Source organism: Perca flavescens, chromosome 8 (assembly GCF_004354835.1).
Source record: "Perca flavescens isolate YP-PL-M2 chromosome 8, PFLA_1.0, whole genome shotgun sequence".
NCBI lineage: Eukaryota > Metazoa > Chordata > Actinopteri > Perciformes > Percidae > Perca > Perca flavescens.
In genome coordinates, this window is record NC_041338.1 from 18,035,955 (window position 1) to 18,047,185 (window position 11,231).

The following is an 11,231-nucleotide window of genomic DNA, read 5'->3' on the forward strand; positions in this document are numbered from 1 at the left end:
GTACCGCTAACATAAGACATGGGCCTTTTATAAAGACCATTTAATTTAGTTGCATGTAGACAGCCTGGGGCATCATCTGCTTTTGTTGATTAGTTGATTTAAAAACAAAACTTATTACACAATAAGAGCTGAGCACAAAGAAATGCAAGTTTTTATTTATCCCACTAATGTTAATTACTTTAAATTGATAAATTGCCCAAGCCAGTCTACAGTGCGTAGTACTTTTTCCGCCTGGGTTAGCTTTGTCTGCTCTCGGCTGAGAAGTTAACTGAGCAAAGCATATGACGTGCAAAGAGAAAAATCACATTTTTATCATGTATAAACCAATTTGTTTAATCAGCAACGTCATCACTGAAAGAATTAGCATCCACAATAGTAGCTCTGGTGAGAAAAGAGCTCCACTCATCTGGTTTGCCGCTACAAGACAGAAACCATGGATAAGGGTAAGATGGCAAGACGACAAATTAAATACATGTTTGTATTTATATGTTTTTCTATGTTTTTTAGTGACAACGTTTTTTCCCCTCCTCCCTCAGTTTTGTTTGCTGTTCTTACACTAGTGTACGTGGAGCTTTCAATGAGGGTTGTCACTACCCCGATCTGTGCCTATGGACAGGCTGGATGCCATGCTCCTTCCCTGGCAGATCTCTTTGAGAGGGTCATACAACAGTCTTCAAGAATGCATGGCATCTCCAGTGATCTGCACTCTGAACTTGTGAGTTCTTTTATTTCATCTCTGACATCGATCATCCATCACCATCCATCAACCCTTCGACCACCATTCATCCATCATCAATCACCCTTGATTGATTTGGCCATTTTTCAAGCCTTGATATCAGTGTGATATGTGTGTCCGTCTTCACAGGAGCAATTCTTTCCCAGGAAGAACGTCCTAGGAAAACACAGGTGCCACACATATGGCATACTAACACCAGACGATAAGGAGAATGCACAAAGGCTAGGGGTGAGCGTTCATTGTGATTAATAATTTTACATATGGTCATGGCTACTCATGCTTATCAGTATGCGTAAGTGATGTCACTTCATCCAGACAGATGATATTAAGCTGTACTTTACCACCAATTTATCTAAAAAACTCTTTAATGTGCAGCGAGAACAACTGACAGAGGTGATCCTGAGTCTGCTGGCAGCCTGGAGTGACCCCCTGTCTCAACTCCACGGCAGCATGTCTCAGGATCAGAATCAAAACTTCAACCACCAAAGCTACAGCAAGGCACTGGAGATCAGTGATATGGTGCATGAGCTGAGGGAGGGAGTGGCAATAATGGCTGAGAAGGTAAGGACCCACTAATGGTTGTAGATGTGTTGTGGTCATTAGGGATGCACAATATTTCGGCAATCACATCTTGTCAGCTGATGTTAATAGTTTTTTTTTTATACATCGGCATCGGTCCTATGAGCAAAAGTGGCCCGAGGTCAACAACTGAGGAATATTTCGGTCTAGCTGCCATTGAGTGTGTTACGGCGGTACTGGTGTGTGTGTGTGTGTGTGTGTGTGTGTGTGTGTGTGTGTGTGTGTGTGTGTGTGTGTGTGTGTGTGTGTGTGTGTGTGTGTGTGTGTGTGTGTGTGTGTGTGTGTGTGTGTGTGTGTGTGTGTGTGTGTGTGTGTGTGTGTGTGTGTGTGTGTGTGTGTGTGTGTGTGTGTGTGTGTGTTTGTGTGTGTGTGTGGTTTTGTTTGGCCAAAAAACAACTTCTGGTTCAGCCGAGGAGCTATCAAATAAGGGAACTGAGACGTACCTTTGGTGTTCTCTTCAGTGAAATAAAAAAAAAACTTGTGTATATATCGATATCAAGTTAAATATCATGCATCCCTAGTGGTCATATCTAAAAGTGATTATTAGATAACTAATACAAATTCACTGCTGGGATTAATAAAGAACTATATCTATCTATCTAGCTTTCTAAGGTTATTTGCAATATTTCACATTCAGTGTTCGGTATATCACTTCATTCAAGTTGGGTTTTTTGTTTCTGTGACATAGAAACCTTCATGCATTCCTTGAAATAATTAATGATGTACCTTCAATGTTTCTTCTTTCTACCTCAGATGAAGCTATTGGGTGTGCTTGGTAACACTATGGGTTACATTTCTCCTGAGAGTTTGGTCCCCTCTTCTGCCTTTAGCTTCTACAAACAAGAAGAACTCAACTCAGTGGACCATCATGATCTACTCTACTGCTTCCGCAGAGACTCCAACAAAGTCAAAAATTATCTCCGGATCCTGAAATGCACCATCCTTCCTGGACTGGACTGTTAATAGTGATAGCAAAGCAGTCTACTTTAGTATCTGTTTCTCATTTGCTTTGAACCACACATCTTCTTACTATACTGTAATGTGTGTATTTTCTGTAGAGGATTGTGCGTGCCTCTTGCATTATTAGTGTTTTTAGGTAATTAAACACTTGCGTTTGAGCATTGAGCATGAAAAGGTCAAAAAATAAAATTGAGGTAAAACTTCATAATCGTTTTTGGTCATCTTCTTGTTAATGGGGAGAAAAATATAGCTCTATATCTTTATAGAAATGGTAGATGGTTTATAGTAGTGTTAACATGGACATGGTTGTGCTCCAGACAGCCCAACACACTAAGAATAAGTAATGTGGAAATTAATTTATTTGCAATTGATCTATGCCTTCATGATCATGAAAAAAATATTTACAAAATATACCAAGTGAAATTTGACTTAACTTTTGGATTATGAGCAGAGTATTACTGTAAAGCTGATCAAAACATGATATGTAAATGCATTTCAAGTGACTCATTTGTGCGTGTAACTGATTGCAATGGCAATCGAAGAGTGGGAATATTTCCTGGAAAGACTTGTCAGTGTAATAACCAATAAATTGCTTACTGAAGCCAGAGAAATGCAATTAGATAATTGACACAGCAGTTAAACCTAATTCAATTTGATACAACAAGACAGTTACATGCATTGGAAAGTTAATATTATTGGTGTTAGTCTTCAAAGGCAGTGTAATCCATCCACATATTTTTAACATCCTCGCAGTACTGTAGCCCTATTACAGGTTTTGTGGATTTGAAAAAAGTCATTGGTTTACTTTTCCACTTATTCCAGCCTTTCATGTGTCCCTGACACTCTTTTGTGGTGGTGATCTCTCTGTTTTTTGGACAGAGTGATTCTGTGATGATTCTTCCTCATCCTGAGCGAGACCTCGTGCCATGAGCTCATCCATTGGGGAGCGAGTGTTATGAACCTCCTTTTCCTTACAGTTCCTCCACTTCATTCTGCGATTCTGGAACCAAATCTTTACCTAAATCATTAGGAGAACGGAGAGGCGTTTAGTTTAATCTATGTAGTCCATTAATTTTTCACCCCCTGTTACAGCTGAGCTGTAAAACTAAATATGTCTAAGGATGTTTTCTTTTTAAGGTCTTTTCAGAGATTAATCAGGCAAAAATTAGGTAATTCCTCCTTGATTACCTGTGACTCCTTGAGACTGAGATCCACTGCAAGTTTGTTCCGGTCTGTCTTGCTGATGTATTTCTGTCTTCGAAAAGTTCTCTCCAGCTCCTTCCGTTGTTCTTCAGAGAAAACAGCCCTCCTCAGGATCCCTCTGCGGGTTTTAGGACTTATATCAGTAGACCACATTTGAATATTTGCTTCCTCTAAAACAAAAAAACAAAAACATATTAATGACAGTGTGTTGACCCAAGCTACTATATGTCAACATCAGTGAGATATGGGTCATTGATTAGTAGCTGTCATTGGTGGACTGTGGAATGGGGAAAATAAATTGTCACTTCATGTTAAACGAGGTACAAGTAGCAGCCAGAAAATACAGATGTGTGTAGCAAATTGAGATGAAATCGCACATCATTGGCTAAGATGGCAATGGATCATTTTCCCAAGTGTTTTATGATATAGACAATTTTGATTAAAGGGACAAAATGTAATTCTGTCAGCCAGTGATATGCACACTTTACCAACTAAACAACATTTCCTATCTTTTCAACCCAAGATCATGCCTGTTTTTGTCACACTCACTTTATCACTCACTTTTGATTTCTCTTTTTCTATTCATCCAATTTAACAAACTGAGGGTGACTAAAGAGAATAGAAAGCCACTTTAACTGAGAAAAAAGGGATTTAGTGAACTGTGAGGAGCAATCCCACGCTACTTCACTCACAGGTGCACGCACAACAAAAGTCAAGTGGAACAATTTATCCGATCCATTCAATGTTGCCTTTTTAATCTGTACGACAAATCTGCACATAGACCACCTCTAGGAAGCACATAACAGGTTTGGACATGCTTCTCACTTCTCTATTGAGACTCAATGGCTTTCACTTAAATAGCTGATTACCAGGTCATCCCTGGGCAACGTGTGTGTCTATCCTAGTGGGCCAACTATAGAGCCCTGTGGGACACCAACAATAAAGCTGTTCAATGGAAATGCCATTACTCGATGGCTCAGTGGCCCAACACTAAATCTTTTCACTTGCAGGTATGAAGCCAGTTTGTATGTGAAGATGAGCTCGAATAAGTCTATAAAAGTCACTTTCATTGAATGCTTTATGTCCTAGTCAAGAAGTCTCCAATGGGCAGGAATGGGAGTTGAAGGACAGGAGAAAAGAGGGGGGTTGGCGGACCAAGCTCTTTAGCCACACAATGGCCGGGGGATGTTCCTGGTCCAGCCCTCTTCTGTAGAGAAATGGGCGAGTTTTTGTGCTTAGCGGAGTTCATTGCTGCAGTGAAAAATTGCAGTGAGGTCGCGTGTGGATGGTGGAGTGAAAGTGCCAATTGGTCACGGCCAGACTTGGCATTGTTGTGTTGCTGGGCACTGTGGGAAAGTGTCAACCTACTAAGAGGACTCCAGGGACCTGTGGGATGAAGGCTTTCTGATTTGTGCTGTTTTCCACAACAATTGACAGGCATCATAGGTTGGAGAAACTAATAACTTCCAATTGCTGTGGGATAGTGCCAAAATAAGACAGCTGCTTGTCTTAATTCATACTACTAGAGTGCAATTTGAAGTCTGAAGTTATATAAACTGAAACATTTCAAGCACAGTTCAGAAGAAAATCTGCAATTACAGATTTTCTGGATGTTTTTGAATTTTATGCAGCTTTTAAATTCGAAGCTGTAGGGATTCACAACCAAACTTCTTAATGTGCTGAGAGAGTGCCCTGCTCTGAAACAATCTGCTTTATTCAGCAAAAAGAATTCACACCTGGTAATTATCATCTTAATATGACAGAAGACAAGATGTTTATTAGCTCTGCATATTTGCGCTATTAAAAGTGTGCATTTGCAAGTACAAAATAGGGGGCCCCAGGGACTCTTAAAAGCCTTGCAACCCACCCCTCTTCCCCATCCTAAACAGCCGTGAATGGTTATGAATAGAGCCGTGCAGAGTTGAGCGGAGAATTAGCTCTTTGGCATTGCATCAGTAATTAGCTGTGGAAAGCATGGGAGACCCTGCTGCTAATGCTTAGAGAGCAGCTCAGGCATTGCTGATGAGGCATAAAACACTCACTGTTGAAGACAGGAGGGGGGCTGGACCCACCGCAGCATGCCAGCAGATAATGCGGGCTCCGCAGGAATACACCACTCAGTACACCTGCAAAGAGAGATAGGAAAAGTCAGATATGATGTAGTAACCAGGTGAGACAGGTATTATCTACAAGGGGCTATATCTGGATCACTGCCCACTTTTAACGGCATTTGTTATCTACAGTTTTACAGCAGGGCTAAGCTTTAGGTGACGCATACAGATACATTTTTATTTAGATGTTTCAACAGCTACACTTTTTTTGAAAACCACACTTAGAGACAGAAACCATTTACTTATTCAGTTTGAAAATGAATTGCTTAAGTAATAATTGGGCTCTATTAATGGAAATGCCATAATTACAAATAGAAAAAAATGAATTGTAAAGATTGCACAGGCTTATAGTAATCTAATTTTAAATGTTTGATTTATCTTGTCTTTCTGTGCGGTCATTATTTCTTATCACGACTGAACATATTTGATCTGTTATGAAATATAAGTTATAAAGTGTTTATTTTTTGTTTATTTGTTACTGATTTACTTTTATAAATTATATTTTATATTAAATGCCAGTACGTTTTGTTACATTTCAAAGTTATCATTTAAGTTATAAAAAATAGTTTTTCTTTACTTTGGGAGTATACAGTAATATACTCTAGGAACATTCACAAAAGAAAAGCAGGGACATTTAAATGTTTCCGTAAATAATCTTTCTGTCTATTTTATTCAAGTAAAAAAAATGCCAAGTCAACTTTAGACCCTAAAAACTTATGAAACTTGACAAGTTAAACAATATTTATCCTTCACAATAATATAAGTTTGAAAGAAGAAATAAAATACATATGGGAAAAAACAACAACATTGCTGTCATTATGTCACACAGCTTTTAAAATCCTAGACAACATCTAAATATATTAGGTTTTGTTTAAAGTCTGCTTGCATACAAAATGTGTTTATTTACCTGAGTGTGGCAGAAGTGGCCCTCCTAAATCTTTCCCCTGCTGGGGACTGTGGGCCTGTCTTTGGTAGGCTCCATGCTCAGAGCCCCAGATTCTCCTTGGACGTTCACACACTGCTCGTCTCAGATGTCCACCTGCCGTCCCTTCTGGACGGGCTGAAGGTGTCTGTGACTGCAGCAGATTGTCAATAAGAAAACTCTTTCCAGAGTTCCCAAAGCCCGATAAAGAAGGAGGAGAGCCAGCCATATTCCTCCTGGTGCAGCTCTGAACTGAGACCATCTTGTTCACACAGTGACCCAAACACTTGAGTTCCCTCGTCAGCAGTCACAGCTCTGTGACACTAAATTCTCCTATAATCCCTTCTTGAGTGACCAGGCCAACTTCATTAAACTCTGAAGAAAACAAAAGTTCTCTGCTCTTCCTCTTTTTGGGCCTGCACTTTGCTACAGGGCTGTGTCGTGATTGGCTGAGAGGCTCTAATGTGCTTCTCAATTCAGATAAGGCTGGGGCCTTTCTGGAGTGGCAGAAGGTGGGTCTGGCTCATTCATTATGTCAACTAGCCTATTAAATGATAGACACTAGAGACAATGAACTGCTGGCCAAAGTTTAACATGCACCAAACAGTCTTCTCCAGTAGTAAATAGTTTTCTCTTTTCTCCAGCCTTCCATTGTGCCTTATTCAAACCCTGAGCAGTTCACTGGCAATGTGCTTTTTCTGTTTCATTCCAGAAACATTCCTCTGTGAGGGTTTTCTTCATTGCAAAATGATTTAAAAGCAGGCCATGTTAGTGTGAATAAATATGGGTTGACAAAGTAATGTAATCAAATTTTAAGACAAGATATTTTCTCCTCAAAGATGAGCAAAGTGCAAAAACGCTGATAAAAGGAAAAACTTTGATATTTGAATTTTTTTTCTTAAAGGTCCAGTGTGTAACAAACTTGTCCTTTTTCATGAATATTTACCACCACCATCAATTCCAAGTATTCCTTTTGGCTTGAAATTTTACATTTGCATTCACATGAACTGGGGTAGACGCTCCATATTGCCATCTTGAAATACGTTAGCCTGCCTACATTACCCATTAGCTGCTAATGCTGCTAATGGGTATCGTAGCTTCCCGGCCCCGGCAAGTTTGAAGAAGGAAACATGGAGGACCACACGTATTCAAAATCCAAATTTCAGGAACAGGAGTATTTTACTTTGCCCAGAAAAAGAAAAACTATGTTGAAAAGAGCAAGAGACCGGCTTTTTGAAGCGTGAAGGCTACCGTAGCTGTAATACCTACTTTGAACTGCGTGGTGCGAGAGAGTTGATTGCGATATATGATCTCAACGCTAGATGGGAGAAATTCCTACACATTGGACCTTTAAGGAATGTCACCTTACATTCCCTTACATGATGACTGAATTATCTTTGTACATTCAAGTTTAATTTCTTAATCCATTTGGTGTTAACCTTTCCTTTTTTCAATTGTATGTAATTGCAAAATATTAATTTGTATTAATAGTTCCATATGGCACACGTGAAAAGTCATGAAATTGAAATTTTTGTAAAAATTAAAAAACTCAAAACTGTGGCTGCAACTGCCCTTCATATAATACTCACAGACTGCAGTCTTGACATTGTGTCTCTTAAAAAAAGCAATCTTTCTATAACATGACAGTATTAGTGTATAATTGAAAAACACCATGTCATTGACAAGATCGATTTAAGGATTAAATACAACCTTCCTTACCGTTAAATGTTGAATTGAGGTAACTTTTAGGCTTGTTTATTTGTTTCATTTATAGGATTCGGTCTAGGTCAGCATTGAGAGATCCATGTACAGTATCTCTACAGGCATCAGACTCAACCACATAAATATTTATTCAGTGCCAGTCGTCAGTGTAGTCAGTATATGCTGCATATTGCAACTGAAAGAAAAATATGGTCACACAAACACACACACTCGTGCACGTCGGGATGTTTTGGTACAAACACGTCCAATGAGAGGCTTGCGTAACCTTTCACACTGCAACTAATGATCCTCAGCATCATAATAGGAAGTCCAACAAGAGGGGCGACAGACCCAGAGTTTAGGCACAGTAAACAGGCATATCCACACTGGTCGGGGATGTGGGGGGGTGGCAGGGAGCGCCAGTCTGCGCGTGTAGATACCTCATGCTGAGCATGGAAATTGGCCCAGACAGCTCAGCCTATTGTGTGATGGCCAAGGAGCCAAAGGTTGCTTGTAATCAAATTTGAGGTTTTATTCCTCAGACTGGTGGAGAAGGCATAGCGCTCTGTCACATGATGAGTGTTAGCAAGTCTGTGCATCTACTTTTGTGTAGTGAGTGTGTGGTAACATGCTCCACATAGACCAGTGGCTGTGACAGTCCCCCAAGGCTTTTTGTTTGGTGGAGAGTCATTTGTTTATATGACAGACACAGAACAGGAGGGAACCCTAGACTGATCTCCGTGCTTTTAGTGACTCTATTTGTTTACACTTTGAAAGGACCCTAAACGTGGTCAAGGTATGTTTTAGGTGATCACATTGAGGATATTTGTTTAGTTTATTCTTACAGCCACACTCTGTTTCCTCTTTAAATAGCCTTTCAGCAACGAATAATTGTTTAGCAACTTTTAAAGTTGTTACGAGCAGCTAAAAACTACCAACGCTACTGAAAGCATAATTTATTCCTGTTAGAATCATATATTTCTCTGTATTCAAAGACATTCTAGGTAGAACCAATCTCACACGACTACTGTGCACATTTTAAAAGGCATTGCTAAGAGCGTATCACCATTAACATTCACCACTTCGTAATTAGCCAGATTCCGATTGAGCTCTCCAGGAGAAGGAGGTATAATTAGGCTATTCTTAAACAGTAGGTCTTGGAAACACCCTGAAGCAAGTTCATGTGAATGTATTTGATGTTCATCTCTTTTTAGAAATGGAGGGAAAAAACAGGGGTCCCTTCATTCAGAATCCTCACAATGGCCCTGTTGAAAGCTAGCACTCTGCAGACAGGCTGAGATCCCTTTTCTCTCTTTTTTAACCCCACTAAAGCTCTTAAAAGCATACCGGCCCATTGCACACGCAATTGATATTCCACCACTCGAACTTAATATCGTGAATGGAGGGCCAAGCTCTATGAATCAGGAAGACAATGCGCTTAGCTTAGCAGCAAACTGGCACTTTGTGTGCGGTGTCTGTGCCTCAGAGGAGGAAGTTTCTAATGTGAGCCTCACAATTGTGTGTCTATAGAGTTCTAATGAGCTTCTGTAAGCTGAGTGAATGCCTGCTGGCCATTCACCATGAGGGTCCAATGAGCCAGCTCACTGCACACATTCACAATAAGATCCAGGGGGAATGGGAGTGGCTGTGTCGAGCAACTGCACTGCGTGGACAGTCTATAAAAGATCAACATACGTATAACCATGCTTCGATTAAGAGTGTGCATACAGTATAAAGCTGGTAACATTTGAAAACAGATGTTTTTAACTCAGATTTAGCCCTCTGTCCATGCTGATCTGGTGTTTTTTCATTCAAAAAGGGATCCTTTCCAGATAAATAAATGTTAAAATACCAGCTTGTTCTTTTAGTGTGTGTGTGTGTGTGTGTGTGTGTAGAAAATGGAGCTTTTACAAAACAATGACGCAGGCCTGCCTTCTCACACTTGGGGGGTTGTGTCATAGTTAGAAAAACTAAAAAGTACGTCAGCACATGGCCTCTGGAGCAAGTCAAGCTAATTAGTGATGTGAATTTTCAACGAAATATGGATTTTTTTTTTACTTTTAACTGGATATCTTTTGTTTATTTTCTATTAATTTATTTGTTGGGGACAATGTTAATTGACCAACAGAATTCTTCCTGAAAACTTCATCCTTTGTCCCTTACCACAATTTACTTTTGAAATTGAAAGAAATGATTGGTGAATTAATTGACTCAAAGGTGTTGCTAAAGACTGTGAAACCTTGGTCTCAATATCATTGTGACAAAGTCAATAAAAGCAGCTACTTTATTGCACCACTGCCATTTGGAAACTGCTTGCAAGCAAACAAATACACAAAGACATATATATGAAAAGGCCACAAACCCAGCAATATTAAGTGAATCATGTTTCACCTTTTTCTCTATATTGGCACACACCAATTATATGATTCCTGTATTCCAGCATGATACTGCTAAAGTAGTCAAAAGAGATGGCATTACCATCAGGGTAAAGAAAACCCATTTCTTGATAAAAACATAGTTTAGCCATTGATGGCTGCCTGGAATACATAGTTTTTTTCCTTTTTATTCTCTCGCTCTCTACCTTGTCCCTGCAGTTGCTTTGTGTTGCCCATATCTCAGGTAATCAAGTATGTAGCCCTGGGATGGTCCAAGGGTGACACTGTCTGTTGTACTTCAGTACTGCTACACTCTGATGCTGTCACTGCAATGCACTGCCATGTACACAAGATGGCACAGAGAGAACAAAAACAATCTGCATTTAAGTGGCATGAATAAAATAAAATGTTATTTTTCCTGTTTTATATTGTTCCTGGAAATCTTAAATTTTTTTGCTATATATAGGGCATATTATTAATTAGACAGAAAAAGCTAATTCTCCTCTGTAGTCCTCGGGCAGGCAATAGTTAAAAGCGTAGGCGTTAGAATAAAAGCAATGAAAATACAATTATCAATAAAAGCAGTGACAATTATGCAGATACAAACAGATCCCGCTCTACATAGAGACAAGAGAGACAGCCCG

General features: G+C 39.6%; 2 protein-coding genes across 2 annotated transcripts; one reads left to right on the plus strand and one right to left on the minus strand.

The window, feature by feature from the left end:
• Window positions 1-433: 433 nt before the first annotated feature.
• Window positions 434-2,278, plus strand: LOC114559706 (prolactin-like). Its single transcript, XM_028584521.1, has 5 exons — window positions 434-443; window positions 537-715; window positions 866-964; window positions 1,112-1,297; window positions 2,069-2,278. The coding sequence occupies exons 1-5, from the start codon at window positions 434-436 to the stop codon at window positions 2,276-2,278; spliced, it is 684 nt and encodes a 227-aa protein (XP_028440322.1).
• An 823-nt stretch (window positions 2,279-3,101) lies between these two features.
• Window positions 3,102-6,773, minus strand: dbx2 (developing brain homeobox 2). The gene is made up of 4 exons (XM_028584522.1): window positions 6,497-6,773; window positions 5,521-5,604; window positions 3,464-3,648; window positions 3,102-3,293 (listed from the first exon to the last, which is right to left on the minus strand). Exons 1-4 carry the CDS (start codon window positions 6,771-6,773, stop codon window positions 3,102-3,104), a joined length of 738 nt encoding a protein of 245 aa, XP_028440323.1.
• Between the last annotated feature and the right edge of the window lie 4,458 nt (window positions 6,774-11,231).

Excerpts from the sequence above, each read along its gene's own strand:
- LOC114559706 (XM_028584521.1), top strand. Across the intron at positions 716-865 it reads GTGATCTGCACTCTGAACTT|GAGCAATTCTTTCCCAGGAA; the intron begins GTGAGTTCTTTT and ends CCGTCTTCACAG. Across the intron at positions 1,298-2,068 it reads TGGCAATAATGGCTGAGAAG|ATGAAGCTATTGGGTGTGCT; the intron begins GTAAGGACCCAC and ends TTTCTACCTCAG.
- dbx2 (XM_028584522.1), bottom strand. The coding sequence starts at position 6,773 with ATGGTCTCAGTTCAGAGCTGCACCAGGAGGAATATGGCTGGCTCTCCT. Across the intron at positions 5,605-6,496 it reads GCCACTTCTGCCACACTCAG|GTGTACTGAGTGGTGTATTC; the intron begins GTAAATAAACAC and ends CTCTCTTTGCAG. Across the intron at positions 3,649-5,520 it reads CCCCCCTCCTGTCTTCAACA|AGGAAGCAAATATTCAAATG; the intron begins GTGAGTGTTTTA and ends TTTTTGTTTTAG.